The sequence below is a fragment of the Pithys albifrons genome, chromosome 5 (genome assembly GCF_047495875.1).
Source record: "Pithys albifrons albifrons isolate INPA30051 chromosome 5, PitAlb_v1, whole genome shotgun sequence".
NCBI lineage: Eukaryota > Metazoa > Chordata > Aves > Passeriformes > Thamnophilidae > Pithys > Pithys albifrons.
The window spans coordinates 36,710,355-36,733,963 of record NC_092462.1 but is presented as its reverse complement, the minus strand read 5'-3'; the positions used below and the strand labels follow the sequence as shown (position 1 = coordinate 36,733,963).

At 40.5% G+C, this 23,609-nt stretch overlaps 1 protein-coding gene across 2 annotated transcripts; it reads left to right on the top strand.

Moving 5' to 3' along the window:
- Positions 1-627: 627 nt before the first annotated feature.
- Positions 628-21,911, top strand: MFAP3L (microfibril associated protein 3 like). Of its 2 annotated transcripts, XM_071556238.1 has the most exons (4): positions 628-708; positions 10,427-10,469; positions 13,023-13,427; positions 16,660-21,911. In XM_071556238.1, the coding sequence occupies exons 3-4, from the start codon at positions 13,145-13,147 to the stop codon at positions 17,520-17,522; spliced, it is 1,146 nt and encodes a 381-aa protein (XP_071412339.1). In that variant the 5' UTR covers positions 628-708; positions 10,427-10,469; positions 13,023-13,144; the 3' UTR covers positions 17,523-21,911. The 2 variants fall into 2 exon arrangements, with proteins under 2 accessions (XP_071412339.1, XP_071412340.1); XM_071556239.1 differs by lacking the exon at positions 10,427-10,469 and having other exon boundaries at positions 630-708.
- Positions 21,912-23,609: the final 1,698 nt, after the last annotated feature.

The following is a 23,609-nucleotide window of genomic DNA, read 5'->3' as shown; positions in this document are numbered from 1 at the left end:
CCATTCCTTTGAAGCGCGGCATTTGGATTCTCAAGATAATCTAGGCGGGCTGGGGTGTTACCCCTTTCCTGCAGCACTTGCTCCCGCGAGTGCCTCTGAGAAGGGATGCGATGACCGGGGTGCGCATCCAGCCGGCCGGGGCTGCGCCAGCCGCCACTGGGAAAGGCTCCCGTCGGACCGCAGGCTTTGCATGGGCACAAGGGGCTCGCACCCCCAGCACCCCCGCGCCTTTCCCGCAGCGGCTCTGCGCCGCCTGCCCGTTCCAAGCCCCGCCGCCGCGCCTCCAGCCGCCGCACGCCCCGGCCCCGCTCCGGCCCGCCACCCGCAGCCTCTGCCGCCCTCCGCGCCCCCCGCGGGCGCCGGGGCCGCCCCCCGGCCCGGCCCCGGGCATGCTCAGTGCCGCCCTGACCTACTTTCCCCGCCGGAGCCGGCAGCGGCGGCGCGGCACGGCGCGGCACGGCGCGGCACGGCACGGCGCGGCACGGCACGGCACGGCACTGCCCTGCCGCAGCGCCGCGCTCCGCCCGCCCCGGCCGCGGCCGCGGCCCCGGCACCGGCCCCGGCCCGGGCATGGTGCTGCGCGGGGCACGCTGAGGGGCGCGGCGGCGGCGGGCGCTGCCGGGGGGCGGCAGCAGCAGCGGCAGCCGCAGCAGCGGCAGGAGCGGGCGAGCGGGAGCTGCGGGAGCTGCAGGAGCTGCGGGCCGGCAGGTGGGTGGCGGGGCGAGGGCCGCGGTTCCCCCTGCGGGCGGGCAGGCGGCGGTCCAGGGAGGCGCTGTCCGCCGCCGCCTCCACCTGCCGCGGCTGTCGGCGACCTGCGAACCGGCCTCGCGGGGAGCTTCGGAGCGGACGCGCTGTCCCGGCGGGCCCGGGGGCCGTGCCGGCAGCGCTGCAGCACGGCAAGCCCGGCGCGGCGCTTCTTCCCCGCCGCTGTCGGTCGCGGCCAGCCCGCCGTGCAGCGCGGTAGCTCCCCGCGCAACGGGAGCGGAGCAATGCTGTGTTCGGCACCGAAGTTCAAGAGGTTATTTCAGATCGGCACCGAGGCTTGCAGGAAGGTGGATTTCGTTAGGCAAAAAAGCTAATGAGCACAAAGCTTTTACTGGAGCCCTCCAGCTTCTGCGCGCAGGATGCTCGCTGCTGTCCAGCCCGGGGAAGGAGAACAGGAGGTGACACCTCAGTGCAGAGGCCTCTTGAATGAAACTGACTTCTAAGAGAGCTTGAGTTGTGCTGCCTTAAATTTAAAATAAAGCCTGCCACCTGATATTTTGCTTTAATTACCCTTTTTATTTCACAGGATAGCTTCATAAGTTAAAACTCAATTTCAGAAGTCCCCTGAGGGAACTAGAATCTAAAACTTCAGAGTAGTCTTGCAATAATCTCTCAAATACTGTTTCTTAACAGAGCAGATTAGAGCAGTATCAGACAAGCGAGCTTAAGAGAACAGAGAGCACTACTGAGCAGGCACTTTTCTAGTGCATTTATCTGGAGAGTCTCGTAAGAGACTACACTCTTAACTGCCCTCTTTCATTTGTTAAATTGAAGCACCACAAACAGAGCTACCCTGATAACCCCGCTCAGGGAAATAAAGGTACCAACTGTGGAAGCAAGGCAAAATCCAAAATGCAACCTCCTTTTTTACATATTTGTCTGAAAGACTGTAAGATTAGTTCAAAAGGAAGAATATAAAGGAGTTAAAGGGGAAAAAATGTAGCATTTTAGTTGTTTAGAGAGATTACATTGTGGAAGAGTTTCTTCATTGCAGTAGGACAAAATAAGGCAGATCTTTTTCAGTAGAGATGATGTTTTTGCATGGCAGAAATCCTTTGTCTGGCTTAGTGTGTACAGTTAGCAACAGCACCATGGATATACTTGTGGTTGCTGTAGTAGGAATCCTTTCTTCCTGGAAAGCCTTCTCATTTATACTGCAGTATGTCAACATCAGTGGATGCTGAGTGCAGCTTACACAGCTGGAGTGCACATTGTGCGCCTGTTTTTTTCTGAAGAATTTGAAGTTTTCAGATGCCTAGACAAGGAGCAGAACATCCAAAACAAACAAACAAAAAAGGGGCTTTCTTCCTACTTTAATACAGTGATATGTGTCCAGTGCGTATTTCCCGTCTTGAAAGTTTGGAGATAAAATCGGTCACTCTTCAAACATTTAACACATGCTGGGAGTTGGTAGTGAATCTTGAAGGGATCTGTGTAGTGCAACTCCAGTTGCCTCTCTGCCCTTGTCCCTCCCTGTCCCCCTTGCCTCCCTGCAAATAGGCAGGTCCTGCTCTCATATGGAGGAGGAGCATGGAGTTGACACAGAACCTGGATAAAGTGAATTCATTGCTTTAACAAGAGGGTAAAAAAAACCCACCCAACAAACAGAAATATGCAAAGCAACCCCCATACAGCCTAGGAGAGGGTCACATTTGTGACACAATGATATGGGTTCTGGGGAATAATTTAAATGGAACAGCCGCCATAACATTTCAGTTATTGTCTAGAAAGTTTGGAATGTGGGGACTGGCATTTTTTTTATGGTTTAAATTTCTTGCAACAGGGAGAGTGAGCTTGCCAGGAGCTAAAGTAATCTGTACCGAGCTTTGTGAGCAGGGTCCTCTTTCTCTGTCAGCAAGTTGCACCTTTACTAGAAGTTTCTGCAGGCACAAATGCCTATGTTCCTACTTTGTTATGTCCCAGATCATGCTAATATGTCACCAGAAGACTGTGGTGTAAGACCAAGCGCCTGGATACTTCCTGGAATATTTTATTCCTGTAATTCTGAGCTTCCATCCAATGCAGGCTTGTGTGCTTTGGCAAACATCTCTTTGTAGCCTTAATTTTATTGTTTAGTTCTGTTAATTAAAACAGTGGCATTTTCTGTCCACATACAGACTCACCTTAGAAACATCATTTCCAAGACAATACAGACACTGGTACTTTACACCAGGTACTGTGATTAAAATCATCTGTAGCAGCGTTTTAAAGCATCATATTTTCTCTCTGCTAGGAAGGCTGTGAACGGGAGACAAAACTGGTACCTATTTGTGATAAGCTAGAGGAAATCAAACAGATTTAGTGATTTCAATTTAGCTATCTAAGAAATTTTAGTAGTGGGTTCTCTTATTTCAAAGTAATTAACATGAGTAGCATTCATTTATCAGAAATAACAACCTCTATACAGATGTATGTAAATAAATACCTTGTTTTAGAAGAGGGCCACAATATGTAGAGGAATTACATTAAGAATAACATATCTAGCCCAGACTTAACATTTAATTGACATGGTTCTGCCATGCTGAAGGTTTTATTCTAAGAAAAGATATCTGCTGATATTTTTAAGTCCTACAGAGCCAGGGAACATACATGGCCGTGCAGCTGCACTGTTGTATGTGCGGTCCCCAGTCCTATGTGTGTGACTGTGTGGTACATGGTCCTATCAACAGTATTGGATGCTGAGAAAGTTACGTAACTTTAATGTTACATTTTTCAATACAATGGAGAAATAACTGGCACACAAGTCTGAAATTATGAAGGTTCTTTAGTGAGATCTTGAGAGCCTCCAGCTAAATTATTGCATATGCATGGCCTTATTTAGTCATGCTTGGAGAGGCCTGAACAAGCAAGTCTTAAGCTGTTGTGTGGTGCAGGGCAAACTTGTTTGAATTCATTTGCTGTTGCCTTTGTTACTTATGGAGGAAAGAGGTGCAGACACTTCTAACCTGAAATGAACCTTTTCAATTGCCATCAGACATGAATGGTTAGATTCCTTTAAATTCCCCCTCTGACAAGGTTAATCCTGACCTAATCACAGCATCCACGTGTGTAACCTCTTTGCCCTGTACTGTGGCAACCGATAAATGTGAAAGCCAATCATTTAAAATTAAATCCATCTTACAGTTCTATAGGGATAGAGAAGAATTACCCACTCAAATCCTCAAATATGTTTTCTTCTATTCTTTTGTCTCTTTTATATTCCAACTAAAATGGGAACCTTTTGTTAAAGTAGCATAATAAAAACTGTATCAGTGTATTGAAAATACTAACGTATTCAAAATTTAGAGTTTAAATAGAATTTTTAGCCCTGCAAAGTCCTTCATATCTTTTTTTAAGCAAAACTTAATTTTCAAATTTGTGTCTTATATCAATGTCCTACATCTGGAATTTTTCATCTTCGTTTGGGAAAAGAAAACAACTTAAAGGATGCTTAAAGGATGGTTCATTTTGACAAGCACAACTCAAAAGAGCAAGTGGAAGGAAGTGAACTGGACCACATTCTGCATTGCTATGTTCTTATCAGAGTCTCATAAGCCTTGCCAAAAGCATATGAGATCTGTAGCATTTGCTGACTTTGATTATTTAAACTGTTGGCAGAATAATGCGTACAGAGTGCAGGAATAAATAAAAGATAAGAGGTGAATAAAGAAAAGGAAATGTATGTAGAACTTGGTGAGGCCAGGCAGTGCACAGATGTGTGTGGAAGTGTGGGACAGATTCTCTGTGAATCTTTATTGTTCCCCCTTTCTTAACAAAGGGGACTTTTAAGCATTGATCCATCTGCATTTATTGCAACAGCAAACCAGCAGATACACTGAAAGCTTGCAAGGAGTTAAGCAAGGGCCTCTTAAAGCCATACGAAAGTTTCTGGAATAACTATATTGAATTGTAATTGTGCAGCCTCTAAATAAACACAAATGCCAAATTAATCTAGATAATAAAGTATTTATTTCTAAGAATAAAATTCCTTAAAGTGTGTATACTTATCAGACATAAACTGGGCCTTGAAAAGTCCCTATTATGGATAGTGTTGAATTCGCTTTATGATATGGGTAGCCCACAACTCAGTAGGACATTTCCACCACAGTACCTGCTTTGATTAAAAACAGCAAGCTTCTCCACTAAATATAGAACTTTGCTTTAGCTGCAGTCATTAAAATAACCATGTAGAAAGAACACTTAAATTGCTCAGTCCATAGCAGAATGCACAATTGAACTACAAGTTTTTAATGAGGAGTTAAGCATCCAAGTTGCCTGAGTGCTTTTGTTGCTTCAATGTATTTCATAAAAAGTTGATTTGATACAACAGAGGTGCTGGAATTACCCGAGCTGTGACATCAAAAAGGAACTTTTCAGAGGTTTGGCATTCTGGAGGTACTTTTAAATAATCTCTCCTATAATTACCTGCCAACAATCTTCATTCATTCTTTTTTGGGTTAATGGATTAGCATCTCTGTGTGTCCATTGACAGGAGGGGAGTGCACATCAGTCCATTTAAAGACATAGTTAAATCAATTGGGCCATTAAAATATTTAACGGAAGTGGGTCTTAAAATCTCTAGGATGCCATATACTTGCTAGTTTTGCAATACTGAGACATGAAGGAAGATAAAGGGAAACAAAACTGAGGAGATAGTCACAGTACAAAAATTCTAAATCATTAACACCACTCCTAATGCAACATGAAAACTCCTTCATTGTGCCACTGCCAAATAAGATGGCATACACTTCTTTCCCTGTATGAAAAGTCTGGACATAGCATTCATTTTCAATCACGCATATAAAACATGGAATTACCTTATTGCTTGGTGCTTTCTTGCTGCAGTGCATTGTTACACTGTGGAACTCTAAGATAACTGTGTATCTCTACAGTCATTAACTTTACTTTGTTATCCCCTACAGTGTTGTGTGTGTTCAGAACAAAATCATTTTAGAAGATAGAAACTTATAATGACTAAATTTTGCTCAGGGTCTGCCATCAATGGTAGAATAAGCTACAGCCTTTGATTTTTCCATTTTCTTTCTTTCGTTAAATATTATTTTTCACCATAAAAAGCAAATTGACAAGTGTTTGCCTTTAAGAGCTTACCAGTGCCTGCAAAGCATACAATTAATTCATAGGCTTCTTTGTTATATTATTTTAAGACGAGTCCTACAAAAGGGCTCCAAGGTGCCATACTGACAGCCCTTCCTGTTCACTGCCCAGGGCCCTGCACACAGAGGACAATGAACACACAGAAGACAGTTAAGTCCCCACATTCATCCTGAGCTGTCATAATTTATGAATCTGTACTTGTAAATGATATACAGTCTCTCTTGACTCTTCCTAGATTCCCAGCCCTTATTTTATCCTGTGTCAAGAAATTGAGACAATAACCTTGAGGGAGGTGATTCTCTCCCTCTATCCTGTCCTCGTGAGACCTCAGCTGGAGGACAGCATCCAGGTCTGGAGTCCTCAGCACAAGAAAGATGTGGGTGGGATGAAACAAGTCCAGAGGAGGGTAAGAAGGATGCTCAGAGGGCTGGAGCACCTCTCCTGTGAAGACAGGTTGAGAGAGCTGGGGTTGTTTAGCCTGGAGAAGAGAAGGCTCCAGCAAGACCTTAGAGCACCTTTCAGTACCTGAAAGAGGCCTGCAAGGGAGCTGGAGAGGGACTTTTTACAAGGATGTGTAGAGGTAGGACAAGGGGAAATGGCTTTGAACTGACAGAAAGTAGGTTTAAATTAGATATTAGGAAGAAATTCTCTACTCTGAGTGTGGAGAGGCACTAGAACAAGGTTGCCCAGTGAAGTTGTGGCTGCCTCATCCCTGGAAGTGTTCAGGGCAAGGTTGGAAAGGGCTTTGAGTGTACTGGTCTAGTGGAAGGTGCCCTTGCCCACAGAGATGGATTGAAACCAGATGATCTTTAAGATCCTTTCCAACCCAAACCATTCTGTGATACTGTGAAATTGCAATGTGATCATTGTTACAAAAAAAACTTATTTTCTTTTCTCCCTCTGTCCCATGTTCAATTTCAGTTTCATTGAAATTTGTCTCATTTTAGTATTATGTGAAGCAGTAAATGCACGTCTCAGCTGTCTTTACACCATTCACTATTGTATATATTTTTGCTGACATCTGTTCTTACTCGTCTTACATCTGAAATCAGTAGTCTGAGAAGGTTATCTCAGTCTGTCTTTGGGTCTGATTTATTTTTGCTTTATTCTGTTTCCAGATTAGGTTCACCTCAACTGACAACTGTAGGATCAAGAAGCCAGACATATCAGCAGATAATAATCATAAACTTAGAATCTGACTATTTACATGTGGGGAAGAAACCCAAAATTCACTATTGTAGACACTCCAAATAAGTGATGTTTCATTAGTTACCTTGGCTGGAAATAAGTCTTCTTTATATGGTAAAGAGGACGTACCATTCTTCTTACTTAAGCACTTTTTTTTCAGGCTGTAGTCAACACGCTCAGTCTGTCCTGTCATTCTAAAATGCTGCTACTCAAAAATTCTGTCCAGGATCATGAAGGCACTTTTCTAGCATCCCATAGGGCAATTTTTAAGATCAGACATGTTTTTAAACATCAACTTCTCCAAGGTAATTCTTGTATTTTTGTTTCTGAAGACTTAGGAGTTTCTTCAGATTAGGGGGGATGGTGGCCTTTGGAGGCCATCAGATCCAACAGCCTGCTCAAAGCAGGGCCAGTGTATACCAGCTCAGCCAAGTTTTGAACATCTCAAAGGATGAAGATTCCACAGCCCATCTGGGCACCTGTTGCAGACCTCCTGCTAAAATAATCATAATTTCTGTTGTTGCAGTTTGTGTTCCTTGTCTTATGTCCTTTCACAGCACATCTCTGAGAGGAGCCCGTATCTGTCTTCTCTATACCCTTCCATCAGGTGGCTGAGTACGGGTGGCCAGGGCTCAGCCCTGATAAGTTTCTTAAAGATTCCCAAGCAGCTGAAAGCAGCGGAAGAGACTGAACATGCACATAGCTGGGAGCTGCTGCCCAGTTGGCAAGCCCTGGTCTAGACATGCAGAAGGAAACTCTTCATCTTAGAAACATCACCAGAGTGCTACCTACTCAAGTTAGCCAGGCAGGCAGAAACCACAAAGTTGTGAAGGACTGAAATCCTTCCTCAAAGAGAATGAACAGAGCAGTTCTTTCAGAATCAAGCATTAATATTTTATCAACTAGCAAAGGAGTAGAAAAATAAGTTTTAAAAAGTTTATGCTAGTTGTAAATGAATGACATTTCTCTTCATCTGCCTGTCTGGACTCTAATAACAAGCTTTTCAGTAGGTGGTTCTCAATCTTAAGCCTAGGAAATGGCAGTGAGCTTCTCGTGTTCTGTGTGGCAAAAGTTCTTTCATTTGCATTCCTTCTCCAGTAAATCCCGTTAACTTTTACTTTTGCCCACTCTATAAAGACATTGCCCATGGAAATTAGGAAAGGTAGCAAGTAGTTTTTAAATAATTAAAAAATCGCCTTAATTTGTTTTGTAGCATAATCCTTGATATTTATTTTATACAAATGAAAACTAGAATGAAAATAATTTAATTTTCTTGATCACTTACAAGCCAAGCAAGATAGCACTGGGATGTTAAAGCTATAGGAACATAATTTATGCATTATACAATAAGCTGGGCTTCTTGTGCTTCACTTCTGAATTGAATATCCTCACAGTTAATAGGATTACACATTATTCCAAGAACAAGAACAGGCTGGTCTTACAGAAGTGAGTGAGCCAAGAAAAGGTATATGCATCACTGCCCTCCTTTTCTGTTCTTTTGTGCTGTGTCATAGTGTTGTTCTGCACAAATGCAGTACTTAAAAACATGGCTCTTTACCCATAGTAATTTTCTTTGGTGGCAGTAATATGGGAAGCAAACAGAGCTATGACATGAATAAATAAATGGTCAGTCAGAACATGTTCCTAGCCAGCCCTAGCTGTGTCTTCTGTTTAGACTGATGCTTGATTTTGGACGGAGAAGTTGTAACCTCAGGATCTGTCTCTGTTTCACATCGTTAGGAGTAATACCACCACACTGCAGCTCTGCTTGTTCTGGAGTACATTCTAGTGAACTTCTTCGGATAGAAATGCATAGAGAGCATGCTAGAGCTGCCTGTCATCTCACTTAGAGGAAAAGCCTGTCATATGCTCTCATGTTGCTCAAGTCTCATGCAATTTTCCGTGGAAATTAATCCTGCAGTAAATCTGTTACTTTCATATTTTCAGTTTATAGCATTTGAGTTAGGGAAGAAAGAAACTATTTAATTTACAGACCACTGTCAACCATCTTTCAGTGGTAAATATTGCTCCAGATACAACAGAGCAGGGAAATTACCTATATATATGTTTTAGGTGCTGGAGGAGAGTTTGGAGAATCCTCTAATTCCATCTTGGGAAGTAAGCCTGTCCTTGACTACAGCTTTGGGTGGAAAAAGTAGCTCAGAGTAGCCAGAGGTGTTCTTTTTCCATTTCATGCACCACAAATTTAAAATTAAAAACAAAAAAGGTAAAAAGCATGCATAACTACACTTAACTATATTATATATCTTTTTTCTTATAAGTCTTTTACATGTAGCTCATGTGCTTTAGGGACAGGAGAAAGGAATGCTTACATTCTTTTCATAACCAGAAATCAGTTTTTCATTTATAGTGACCCTTTTGTGGCAAAAATGCTCCCAGAGACTCAGTCAGTTCCTGCAGAGCGATTCTCTGTATTGTAGATGTCTTCCTTTGTTCACATACTGTGTTACTTTCAGTCTCAAGGAGTTATCACAGGAATCTTTGTTTTACTATAGTCAGTCCAGCTTTCTCTGACTTCAGGTCAGATTAAAAGGTTACAATTTTGGCTGTCTTCATCATGTTTATCATAGGTCACAGCAAATTACTGCCTCTCGTGGCCAAGATTCTGGGTGAGAGCACTGTACTCACTTCAGTATTCCGAATTCTCTTGCTGCTTTGCCAAACGTGGGCAGACATCGCTAGCAGTCCTATTTTGGTCTCAGTCTTCTCCCTATTTACTTGCGTGATTAAATTATAACTCATTACATCACTTCTGTTTAACAAAGCAGTTGGCTCCCAGATTTGCGTTCCCTGATATCCTCAGGCTGCTATTGTGGCAAAGCAGGAGGACAGGAACTCTCGGCAAATGCTTCTTTGCACTGGAGTCTGGTGTAAACATATTTTCTACCCTTTTAGTTCTCTCTCTCTGCTTCTTCCTACTTTCCTAACCTTGCTCTAGCATTTTTGGTCATGACCAACAGATCAGCAGAGGGTTCTGGACATGCAGGTCCCTGCATGGCCAGGTGATGCTGAGAAAACCGTCTTGGGTTTCTTCCCTTTTTGTTTTTCTTTTTTTTTTTTTTTTGTGTGTGTGTGTGTGTGTCCCAATAACAGTGGAGAGCATGCATACCAAAGAAAACATTGCCTACCACTTCCTAGTTGCCCTGGGAAGATTTGTCTAAACTTGCATCTTAAAACACTGCTCTTTGGAGAGACTTTTCCCGGTCTCCTCAGTCATACTCAGATGTCCATCAAAAGCACCTCCCTGGATGGCAACTGAACCTACTTATTCCTCTTATTAGCCATCAAACTGTATTTATTTCAAACGGAAATGTATCTACAGAGATATTTAGTGTTTTCTTAATATTCTTTGTTCCAGGAACATGCGTGAGAAAGTGCAATCCCAGGAGTAACAGGAATAGGTAAGAATCTCAGACAGTAGACATAAATTATTTGGCTCTATTTCTTAAATTTATCGCAGTTATTTATGATTCAATTCTATGCCAGAATGAGGGAGTCACTGTTAGGTTCAGACAAGTAATAGACCCTTTGACCATATTAAGGACCAGTCACATTTCTTATCGGTACACAAAGGTACAGTTTTTGCTTTCATATGCCCTGTGTTAAACACAGGGACACCTGCAGGACAGGCCCACCTTACTGCCGACACGCACCTTCCAAACACCCGCCCACAGCACTCCTGTGCCATAGGGAAGCACTGGGCCATCAGCTGCCTTGAGCTTCCCAGTATTCTCAGGATCCTTCCTTACAGGTTTTCTGTTCACCCACAGGGAAGATGCTATTTCATTTCTCTCTGAAAATGAAATGCTAAACACTTTTTTTTGATTGCTACTGATGTTTCTGCCATCCAAAAATATGATAGGCTCAAATACAGTAATAAAAAGCCACAGCCAATAATTAGCAGCACAAAGCTTAATCAGTTTATGTTGTTCTTTTGCCCTTCCCCTTGTATTAATCCAGCCACTCTCTGCTCCTGCTCCCTTGCCAGGAAGTGTGATTTTGGCTTTTCTTTATGGTGCAATGCAGATCTGTAACACTGTACAGAAACATTTTATAGATGGAATATGTGTAACCATGAAGAATGGAAGTCTCCAAGGTTAATGGAGTAGTAGAAATGAGATGTAAATAGTTACTGAAGTGAATAGGCAGAACTGAAGGGGATTTTTTCAAATTGCTGACTCAGACAGACTGTACCTATACAGATCTTCAAAATCACAGGCTCCACATGCTTTGCATAATTGGAAACGGATTTCTGAAGTCACTGTTTGTATAGCTTTATATGAAAAATGAGATTTGCATATTAATTTAAAGTTAAAAATTATTCTGTCTCTTCAAGACAAATACTTCCACATTCAATAATTAGAAAAACAGAAAAAAACAAGACCAGGCTTAGAGCTGGGACAGGCATCTACGCTGTGCTTGTAGCTTATCTAAGAAAACATAGTTTGTCATTTCTCATAATGATTCATCCTGCAAAATGGGAGAATTGTTTTGCTCTTTTAATAACAGCTATATCTATTTGTATGAAAGCAAGTTCATTGCTTTACAGAGAACAGGGGATGGATGAGAAAACAACCAGTCAAATATTACCAGTGAAAGACAGTAATGTTGCTTTCTTTCCTTTTTGAATAAAGAAGAAAATAGTGAAGGGGATTGCTTGTTTGTTTCTTTTTATTTTAGTGTTTCCTTTATATATGGAACTGACCTAACCTTGTCAGTTGTCATTTGCCATGCTAAGGTTGATCAGTCACCATGGTGTCAACCATGTCTTTAAGAAAATTTAAATAGTTTTGAAATGGAAATGCTTGTTTGGGGAAAGTTTATTAGATAGCTTCCTATATAGATAGGAATCCAGATAGATTTCTCTGATTAGTAGTTTCACTAAGTTTCACTTATTTACCTTAGAAACATGAGTAAAACCAATGTAGTTGGATACTCTCATGTGATTTTAACATCATTTGTGCCTTTAGACTTCCGAGTGAAATTTTCCAAGGTGCTCATTTTGAGGCCAACATTGTGCCCTCAGTCAGTACTGAATGCCAATTGTGCTCAGTGGGAGCATGGTGAGGCCAATAGAGAGCACATTTGTAATGCCCTCCCCACCGCTGTCCAGAAACTGAAATCACTGTCTTAGAAAGGGCTCATTGTTGATGATTAGTTGAGGGAAAATATGTAGTGAGAGTGTGCAAAAAGTCCTACAAGCAAAATGCTTAATGCCATTTAAGGAACAGAGAAGTCCTAATTTCAGCAGTATCTCAAAGGAACCTTACCCATAATTATGTCACTGGCAAGTGTTCTTCTTTCTAAATCTGGTCTAAAATATTACTGAAATTACTTCATCAAGTATGAAATATCTTCTTTTAAGAATATTCTTTCATGCTGTGTTTTATGTCAGATAGCAGTAGCTTCCAAGGAGTGAATGGTCTGAGGTGTTTTGCTGTATATGCTATTGTGTTTGGGCAAAATTGTATATATCAAGGATTCCAACATTTGCTCCAAAAACCTTTCCTGGAGTAGTTCTTTCTTGCACTGTTTCACCATTCATCTAAGACCATGCATGTGACAGAGCTGCAGCACTGAACTGGTAATGACAGCTTTAACGTGCTGTACCTTTGTTTTTCCTGTTGATTTTGCAAATGTTAAAAAAAAAGAAAAAGAAAAATATGTTGAACTTCTGGCATAAAACTAGCTGCTGCTGTAGCTAAGTTGCTGCTAAGTGTCTAGGTGATAAAAGCTTTCTCCCACACCTGCCACTCTGAACAACACTATTGTCAGGAAAACATATGCATCTTTTTTTCAGTAAGAGTAAGGACTGTGATAACATTAGCATTTAGACAAGACACTGAGCTGATCATTGTGAGATGCATTAGTGAATGTGTCGCTATTTTAAAAGAGCACATCTAATGGATTGTTTAGATGTGCCATCTCACTGTACTTATTTATTTATTTTATAGGATATTTTAAACATAGAATCGCACAGGTCAAAGAACTCTCCTGTGACCTGCTCACCTCAAGGACCTGCACTTAACAGAACCGATCCCGGTTTCCAGCCAGTTGTATACACCACTGAAGGAAAATGGACATACTGAACAGCCACCACCTTTTGTACTTTCTGCCTACCACACGCCTTGTCATCTTATTAGCAGCTTTGACAACTGCTGAAGATGTGACTAATAGCACTTTCAACCGCACTGGTATCAATACGGGATCTGTGCCTCTGGTGATCTCCCGCATCGACCATATTATAGTCAAGGAGGGCAGCAGTGCCTTGATTGACTGCAATGTCCAAGGTAGTCCTAGTCCACGTTACAGGTGGTACAACTCCAACGGTCACCTGCTCCAAGAGGAGGAGAATAAAGGTAAGATCTTAGTAATATCACTGATGTAGCCTGTCCAGGGACAGTTCTCATTTCAGCAAGTTGACAACCCAAATGTAATGGTCTGGTACTTTCCTGTGTAAAAATAAATTAAGCCCAGTGACAGTTACAAATTTTCTATGTGGACCTTGGAAGAAAACAGTAACTTTTTAATGTGTTATTTATAGCAACAGTAGCAAGAAGCTGAAGCATGTAACAGAAGGTGTAGATAGGCTTCTTTTCATTGGAAGATTTTGGGTTTGTTCCTCGTTCTCACTCTGTCCACTTTTGTTCTTCTCTAGCACCACAAAAAGATTAAAAAATCTATTTTCCAACTCAAAGGAGGATTGTCTTGATATATAACAATAGTTTGTTGGCATGTACCCAGTACAGCTAACTCCCTGAGGTGTTTATGCATAGTGCCATAGGAGCGTGAGAAACAGGAGATGCCCTGAATAAAAAACCTGTATAGGGCAGCCGTCAGAAGGACAGGCCAAGTCTGAGCCATCCTGGCTTTAGTTAAGACCCTTCAGTGGCATTTTCCAGAGATCTTAATTACACAAGAGCTTATTTTCCTTAAATGGAAGGTTGGGGTGATAATCCTAGTTATACTTCTAGGGAGTGTTTAAGGGGAGTGTGGGTATATGAGAGGTGTTTTTCTCATATAATCCTTCCATACTGACTGCTTTGTTCACAGCATGATGAAATAAACACTTAGCTATTCACACTAAATCCAAGAGAGCATGCCTATCTAACAGCTGATCTGACAGAGAACTCAGCTATGACGTGGGTAGCGATTGACCCAGCTGGATGTGCTGCATCATGGTGTACCTGTAAAAGCTTACTGCATAGCTGGTTATATGCAGTCATGCAGTAATTTTCTGAGTAAATCTACAGAAAGGAACTATTTGTGCTAGTAGGCAGACTTTCAGATATAATTTTTGTGGTTGTGGCAACATACAGTGGTAAGTGTGCTGGTGTGTTTTTCTAAGGCTCACTAACAAAAAATTTCCCCTTTAGTGGGGCATCTAAATTTAGTTCTTTGTGTAGTCAGCTAAGAGAGGTAGCTACTAAAACAAGCATTTAGGTAGATGAGCAAAAACTTTGACCCAATCAGTAAAAATTGCAAATGTAGTATGAAGACAACATCACTTTGTAACTTAGAATTGCAACAGTGCACTACCTCCTTTAAGAAACTGTCTCTCTGTAAGGAATGTTTCCTAGCATGAGACTTTTCTTTACGATATAAATTACAGCATTGAATTGTTATCAAAACTCAGCAAAGATACCTTTTCTAATCATTGTTTTCTTATTTGGCTTATACTGTCTGCCAGGATCCACTGGCACAGACCCAGTCACTGAGTCACACTTCAATGCCATTATGTCATTTATAACAGCTGGAGCCAGGGTACATCAGCAAGGCGTCTTGTCATCTCACAATTAATAAAATCCTGCTTTGCAAAAAGGATGAACATTGCAATTCAAAGAAATACCAAGCAGGAATACTCTGTATTTTTTGTTATTCTAGAGCTGGAGAAAGAAGTGGCTTCTGTTACAGATGCTGACATTTCCTCTGCAAAGGAGTTTTTCTTTGCATTTGCCTAACTTTAGTGGATTGGTGTGATTTTTTTTGTGTGTGTGAAGGTCCAGTTTAGACAGCTTTGTGTTTATTCTTTATTTTTTAGTTAAAGGCAAAGTGATTCAGCTGTTTTCAAAAATTATGCTAGAGTTAAAAACAGTGCTTCAGTTAAGTTAAAGCTTCTAAGAGGATAAAAAGATGTAATTAAGAGCTGTCTGTACACATGAACTGGGGCAGGGACCTTGTGAGAGTACTTTCTACATAGGCCTTTACTGTAGATAATGTAAAAAAGCCCAATTTTGATAAGCCATGTTTAATTAGAAAAACCTTGAACATGTTAAAATCTTATAACCACTCTAAATTAAAGGCTTTTTTTCGACTGGGTTTCAGAATTGCCCACAGTTTCTTCCTTGAAAGAAATAAAAAAAAAAACCAACAACAAACAAACAAACAAAAAAACCCAACCAAAACCCAAACAGAACAATCTTTCTAATAATGAAAGAATGTCTGTGAAAAGGATAAAATAAATGTAGAAGCAAAGTATACACCAACCTGTAGCAGGATTGCAAATCTCGCCTTGTGATTTACAAGCATTGTACAAGGATTTTGTGCTGGTTTAGTCCTCCGATCACAGGTTCTGTCTTTGTTCAGCTGCCTGAATTAACTTAAATAGCAGCTGGTTAGGTTAGGTTTATGGAAAAACAACTTTCTGATGGTAAAGACAGGTGAACACCTGACATTCCTTTCTGTGGAAGGTTATTGAAATTCATTACTATCTTCAGCAGATATCTGTCAGGGATGGCTTGGGATTGTGTCACAGAGATTGAATGGACTTACATCAGTCTGTCATTGTTATAAAAGGAAATCTTCTGTATGATATCTCCCTGTATCGAGTGTTCAGACGGCACAGAGCCACTCCACTTTCTGGCAGTGGACAAAGTTACCAATTATATTGCACTGATAGAAATCACTCTTGCAAGTAAAATGTTGATACTGACAAACAAGATGTTCCCTATCCTGGTTCTTCTCTTTCCCGTCTATCTTACTCCTCCTATCCTATTTCCCTTTCTTTAAAATCATACTTCAAAATCAGATTCTTGACACCTCAGAGGGCAGGCAGTGTAGTGTATGATGGCTGAAATTTTAGGGTTTTTAAAGTCTACATTAGCAGAATTATACGAGATACGATAATTATATCATATACGAAAAAAGACCAAAAATAGTCCAGTTTTAATGCATTGTCAGGGAACAAAACAAGGAGGGCTTAGTAGGTTTTTCTGACTCTCAATCCTGTTGTTGCTGTTCTTTGAGGAAGTGGGACCTGTGTTTGGGAGGCTCTCTGGGGTAAATAGTCCTATCTTTGTAACTTAACTGATCATAAGATTGAAATAGATGTCATGCATATTAACATTTTTTATAAGACTCTTCTAGGGCGTGCTTGGACTATTCACAGTTGATGTCAGGAATTTGATAGTAACACAGCTAGGGGCTCAGGGACAGATAGGCCTTTGTGATGGTAAATTCTTTGTCTTCCTGTGAACATTTTTTTCTTCTTCCAAAATGCGAAGCCAGGTTTGACAGAGCTGATGTTTAAGACTATGCTGATCCTGTGAACAAAATACCTCTAACTAAGTTACTCTGTCTCTTCTCTGACAGGAAAGTGGTGGTTTCTTGACAGTGGGCTACTAAACATTACTAGAGTGTCTTTTGAAGACAGAGGTAAATACACGTGTGTTGCATCTAATACATATGGCAGTGTCAACAATACTGTGACGCTGAGAGTCATTTTCACCTCTGGAGACATGGGAATCTATTACATGATTGTCTGCCTTGTAGCTTTTACCATTGTTATGATACTGAACATTACTCGGCTATGTATGATGAGCAGTCATCTGAAGAAAACCGAGAAAGCGATCAACGAATTCTTCAGAACAGAAGGGGCAGAGAAACTTCAGAAAGCCTTTGAGATTGCAAAGCGTATCCCAATTATCACATCAGCCAAAACGCTCGAGCTTGCCAAAGTAACCCAGTTCAAGACCATGGAATTTGCTCGCTATATTGAAGAGCTTGCTCGGAGTGTACCTTTGCCACCTCTCATCATGAACTGCAGGACTATAATGGAAGAAATTATGGAGGTGGTTGGTTTGGAGGAACAAGGACAGAATTTTGTACGTCAGGCAGCAGAAGGCCAGGAAACCACTGAAACAGATGAGCTATATATGATTCCAAATGCTTTGACACGTAGTGACTCTCCCACAGCTGACTCAGATGCATCGTCACTGCATGAGCCACCTCAACAGATTGCAATAAAAGTGTCAGTTCACCCCATGTCCAGAAAGGACTGCATGGATGGTCAGTCACAGGAAAGCATGCAGTTGGACACCAAGGAAGAAGACACCCCTCAAACACCAGCACTTCCTGCAGAGCCCCCTCCTGAGCCTTCTGCTGAACTCAGTTCTGATGACACAACATTGGCAAATGACACAAATACATGCATTGTATATGAAAGCCATGTATGATAGTTACTCCTGAATCTATGCATAGCAGGAAAATCAGGTAGAGCTCTTTTAAAAATACATATTGTACTTGCCGCTAAGCCTTACCTGGAGACTATCATAGCAAAAGCATGTCAGTGGATTATTTGGCACTTTCCTCAGTTTGAGTTTACTTTACCATGATGTATGGCAGAGTAATTGCTATTACATTAATATTAATTGCTCTTTTTGATTAGGAGTATTTCCAAGAAACATTTACCTCAGCATTTTCTAGGTCAGAGTCACCTGTAGTGGCCTCCTGGAAGTCACTGGTAGTCTTTGATGTAGGACACTTGAACTTACTAAACATAAAACTGGCTTCCATTTTCCTCCTTCACTCTCGTTATTTCTATCTATTGCATTTTTTGCAAATATTAACTTATGAATTTGAAATATTGCCCATGAGGCAGCACTCCAGTAGCCAAATAAAATCCTAATAGATACCATTTACAAAGCCTGTTTGCTCAGCCACATTGTGATTTAGAGGGCTATTAAAGAAAGCTAAAATGTTTCCATTTCATTTGAGACCACACTGCTTAGGCACGTGGGAAATAGTTTTCTCTTTACCATGGAATGAAGATGCCAATAATTGTTTGTTTTGCATGGAGAAACAACTTTGAGGTGTATTTTACAGACCATAAGCATCTTACAGAGAGTTGCAGCCCAACAGCTCTGTGAGGGTTTTTTTGCATATATTTGACCATTCTTTACCTTGCCAGAATTTTATATGCCAAACAGCTTCTAATATGCAAGATGTCTTGTTTGGAAGTAATTTGGAAGGAGTAAGTATGTCCTACCTTACAAGAAGATATGCAGGTTCCTTAGCAGTCCTCCAAACACCAGTAATCAGTTGATGAGAAGGCTGAAGTGGCAAAATACCCTTTTATTGGGATTATTAATTTTGTGCAAATTCATATTCTGAAGAGCAGGCCTAAATTCATGTAAAAGTGTCAGTCTGACAGTGTTGTATCCAAACCGGAAAAAAATATAATCAAGTGTCCTGTGAAATTACAATGACAGTCATGCAAACTGTTTACTGTGAAATAACTGCTTTGATATTTTAAGAGCCTCCTACCTATGTAGGAAATTCACTGCTTGAGTACATGTGACTCTACCCCAGTAAAGCTTTAATGATCACAGCAATTGTGGCATCAAAAAGGATCAACATTTATGCCAGGTAATGCCAGGAGTGGAAGGGAAGTGATAATTTCTATTGCAGACAGACAGTAAAAAGGACCTTCTCTGCAGTGAGTCTGGAAAGCAACCACTTACAAGGAGGAGTTTGTGTAGGGTTAATATTATTTAATTACCTGACACATTTAGTTTGGAATTAATGAACAAACTGTCACCTTGTAGTTTTAAGAAGGATTTTAATGTAAGTAAAGGTACTTAAAATAAATCCAGAATCAAGTATATTGCAGAAAAAGAAGTTTCTTAAGTCTCTGGGGAGATGATGTGTAGATGGTTCTCTGGACATTTTAATGAAGTAGCCATATCTATGTAAGGTATATGTTGGAGGAAATCAGTTATATTAACTGCACAGGTAATCAAGACCAGACAAAGTCAATGTTGCAGCTATCTAAAAGAACTCTTGATAATGAAGTGAGGTTTTATGTCAGTTGCCTGATCCTTAAGTGCAGAGCCTCACTAGAGTGTAATACAGGAATAGCCCATGACTTACGTAGATGATGCAGAGAAGGGTCCATATTTACCTGTCTATGGTTACTGAAAAAAATTACAAATTTAATAATGGACTTCAGATTTTACAACCAACTCATGAAAAATGGCAGCATTCAGTTGCCTCACATTTGTTTGTGCTCACCATAGTGGCAGATTTCTACACAAAATGAATTTGCACATGCCCAAAAGGAAACATGCAAGGACAAAGTCCCTTTAGGAATGTGACTGGAAATATTGTGGTTCCAGCAAAGCAATATAAATATAGAACATAAGGTAGAATAAGAGAATACTATACAGAACCTCACTTCTGACCAGTGTGATTGAAAATACTATTGATGCAAGCTGTTAACTTCTTGTCTTAGTCCAAAGTACATTTCTGTTCAGTTTTCATATCAGTTGTTCGAGTTACTTAATTTTCTTCTGGTATGAAAAAGGGCACGGGCAGAAACAAAAGCAGGAACTTGCACTAAATTCTTATAATTCACTTTAACCTCCTGAAAAAAGACATCGTGATTTTTCTGCCTGTCCAGCATTTACAAACAATGCTCATGCATTCTAAAGTTACATACCTGGTCCCCAACTAAAATTGCACAGATAAGCAAGGATGTTCTCCTTGAAAGCATAAAAAAATAACTTTTAAATTATGCTTATAAAAAAGTTATAAAAATATTTATTAAACTACAGTATTTTAATTTTAGTTGTTTTTTAACTATAAAATTTTTATAATAGGGATCAGACCCCTTCATGTATTCCTACGGTCTTTGGTACCAGGCAGTTCTGACCCTGACTGCTTCCCTCAGGCTGTCCTTCAGCCTGTTTATTATTTATTTATTGAGAAAGATTTGAGAACAAACAATCTCCATGTTTGTTTTTTTTTGCTTCAATATCTCTGTGCAAACTTCCTTGAAGATACAGATGATGTTTTTTCCCCAAGGCTGCCCACAAAGGGCATGTGTTTGAAGTACACACAAACGCACATTGCAAACCATGTATGAGCAACAGGCACGTGGATTACATACATGCAGTGCGTGTAGAGCTGGATTCCTGCTGTTGCAGGGCCAAAGGGAACCCTGAGCTTGCTGGAGTTGGACTCAGAGCTGAGAGTTCACAAGTAGGACTGTTCCAGACAGCCTGCTATAAAGTCTTGGGACATTTAGCATTGCGTTATTATTGAAATAAAAGCTGAACAGCACTGTAGCTGGAGAAAATACAGATGGTAACCAAGGGTTCTAGTTTACGTATTTTTTTCTGTGTGTTTTCATGTGTTTATATGCTGCTCAGTATCTTTATGCATCCATTTTGTGACACCTCTAAGCCTAAGCTTTTTATACACTTTCAGGCACTTCTTTTGTGGGAGAGAGATGGGAAGCAAAATCCAAACCTGTCTTTCCTGTTCCAAATTCTTTGGCTGTGATGTTATAAAGTAAACAATTGTGTCTCGCAGTATTTCTTAATGAATGGCTATTTTATGGTGCAAGAACATAATTAATAAATATAAAATGAATGAATGAATGCTCTAAGAAAGCATTAACATTTGCATTGTTTAGTATTTTCATGCACCTTAAGCACTTCAGGGATGTTAATCTGTTCCCATCATTGGGCTATGCACACCTTTTGTTACATTGATCTATTTCTTACATCACTAAACACTAATGGGTCTTAAAACACTCATAATCTGGAAAACCCAGTCCAACTGAAATGACATTCTAAAAGCATAAGGAACACCAAACCAGGCTTGGAAAAGACAAGAGATTTCATTATATATTTCCGCTGTTTTCAATAGTTCACCAAAACTTCATGAATGACTAGATTTCTGCAGTACAAGAAATCAACGTTGGATTCAAATTTTACCCTTACTATTCTTTTTTCAGTAAATGTAAGACTATATTAATCTGACCATTTAAACATAATATTCACTATCTACTTGCTCAGTGTTTCCTTTTTGAGCAGCATTTGTTTACTGGTATCCTTTTTTGTTCTCTAATTTGAGTATGTTTGTGATGAAGCCCATCCTTCAGCCATTTTATGAGTCTCATTTTAGAAATCTGAAAGAACCCATAGATCAGCATTTTTATGCAGGTTTATTGGTATTTGGTAAAGCACAGCAGTTTGCTCCTGTGCTCAAAAACTACTGTATAATCATAAGACTTGTGAAATGGCATATACGGGCAGATGTTGATTTTTTCTTTGAAATCAGTGCCTGTTCTATTCTAATGTACATACTATGTTACTTCCTTGATTTGCAGTTACCTTTTGACAAAAGTACTGTAATATGTAACCAGGGCTTTCTGACTTTCAGTTTGGTCAGATGAACTAATTCTGGAAAGTGTTAACAATGTTGAATTTTAAAAGTTCTCGTGGAATATCTTGGCAGCATGCTATTTTAGGAGTTGGTCTCTTAAGTATGCCACACTTAGTGGGACAACTGAAAGCTTCTTAGATGCAAAAGAAATGCTTGCACTAAAGTATCTTAAGTTATATTTCATTTATTGTGAAATCCTTTTAGATTTTAAAAGAAATGTAAGACAAATATGAATGTGTTCTTCTGAGAAGCAGTTACTGTATTTTGATTTAAATAACTGTTATTATTTTATAGCTCACGGCCGTAAACCACAAAGAGACCAGTTCACGCTGAAGTGGCAAAATGAAATGTGATGTAGCTTGTGCATTGATCATTGTTTCAATAAAGAATTTGCACAGAGTATGGTGAGTTTGTACACATTCAACAAGGTGATAGTTTCCTAGTAAGTGTATGCCTTGACTCCAGTTCAAATGGAAGTAAACTATGCCTTTCATTGTACATCTGCTAATGTTCCAGAAACTTAGGTAAGGTGAAACAGTTATTTACTTAGAAAGGAAGCTCTGAAAGGGAGCTGTTGTCATTTTGAGAATATAGAATTGGTGTTGTTACCAATAGCCTAGATTGCTCATGTATGTCGTGTCTTCTCTTTGGAGGCATGTCAGCACTTCCACATGTAGTCCAAAGGACTCTTTTGTTTCCTGTTTCCCCTTTAAGCTGTGTCATGGGACCTTGCCAAAAGTCTTGTTGCAGTTTTTAGAGTTGGGGCCAATGAAATAAATGTTTCTTCTCCCAGAGGCATCCTAGTACCAAGACAAAAGAGAAGTGTGGCTTGCCATATCTGCTCCCATGTCTGCACCCACCCTAAAAGGTTGAGGTGAAATGAGTTTCCTATCTCACAGCAGTTGGGATGTATCACTCCTTAACAGTCTTCAGCAGGACTCAGTTGAAGCAAGCCACTAATACCTTGTCCTGGCTCTGCTGGTGCTAGACAACTTGCTGTCAGACTCAGTCACTGAAAGAGATGGAATGGGAAGAGGATTTAGCCTGTCACACATGAAAGATTTGCTCTTGCCAGCTGCCTGTTCTAGGCTGAAAAATATAACCTATAGCAGCAAAACAATAGCTATTTCATGTTTTAACTCTGTTATTCAGAGTGTTCCAATTTAGAAAAGTATTTTCAGAAGGAGTTTTATTCAATAGTTTCAGTTGAGATATCTGGGCTGAGATGTCCACAATTTATTTACAAATATCAGTGAACATTAGGGAAGGGATTGTAAACTGATCATAAAAAATGGACCACAGAGCTAGAGCCATATGCTATGTTATTATCTCAGCATGGGACCCTTGTCTTGCAACTGGGGCAGTGTGTGCCTTTTTTTTTCTATAGAGCACATCTTTTCAGGATGCTCTCTTCCACCGTTCTGAACACCAACAGGTTTGTTGGAGCCTTTTTCAGGAAGACAAGGTACCACCAAACAGTTGGTCTCAGTGACCTACACTCCTGAACACAGTAAAACAGGCTGCACTCAGTCCCAGTACTTTTGATGATGTTTATCTTGTTGAAGACATTGCATTACATCAGTACTACAAAGCCACTCTAAAAGTAAAAGCTGCTGGGTGAGTACTATCTCCACAGAGACAAAGATGGAGACAGTGGGGGATTTCTGCTCTCTAGAGCCAGGGAAAGTTGGTGCATAGAGCTGATATCCCAGAAAGTTGCACCACTTTCCCAAAGAACTGGATATTTAATAGCTCACATCCTGCAGTAGCGCTTGGAATAACTAGCTGAGACCTTTTCTGTGTCCATTTCTTCCTCTCTCTGTCTTACCTTCCTACATTTTCTTCTGTCTCCAGCAGCTTCACTGTGCTACTTCTCAAATGGGAACAGAGTGACTTTAGTTGTCAGGGCAAGTGTTTCTGCCCCTCAGGCACCTCTGCTCCAAACTGACCTTTCCTAAGTCCCAAATGGATTTTCTTCCCCCAGCTGTACCAGTCTCTAATGCTATGTACTTTGTTTAGCTCCCTGGCTCCCAGGCCCAAACTGAGTCATTTTGCTTTTACAGTAAAGGCTGAGTCGTGAGTCTATGTAA

Excerpts from the sequence above, each read along its gene's own strand:
- MFAP3L (XM_071556238.1), top strand. The coding sequence starts at position 13,145 with ATGGACATACTGAACAGCCACCACCTTTTGTACTTTCTGCCTACCACA. Across the intron at positions 13,428-16,659 it reads CCAAGAGGAGGAGAATAAAG|GAAAGTGGTGGTTTCTTGAC; the intron begins GTAAGATCTTAG and ends CTTCTCTGACAG.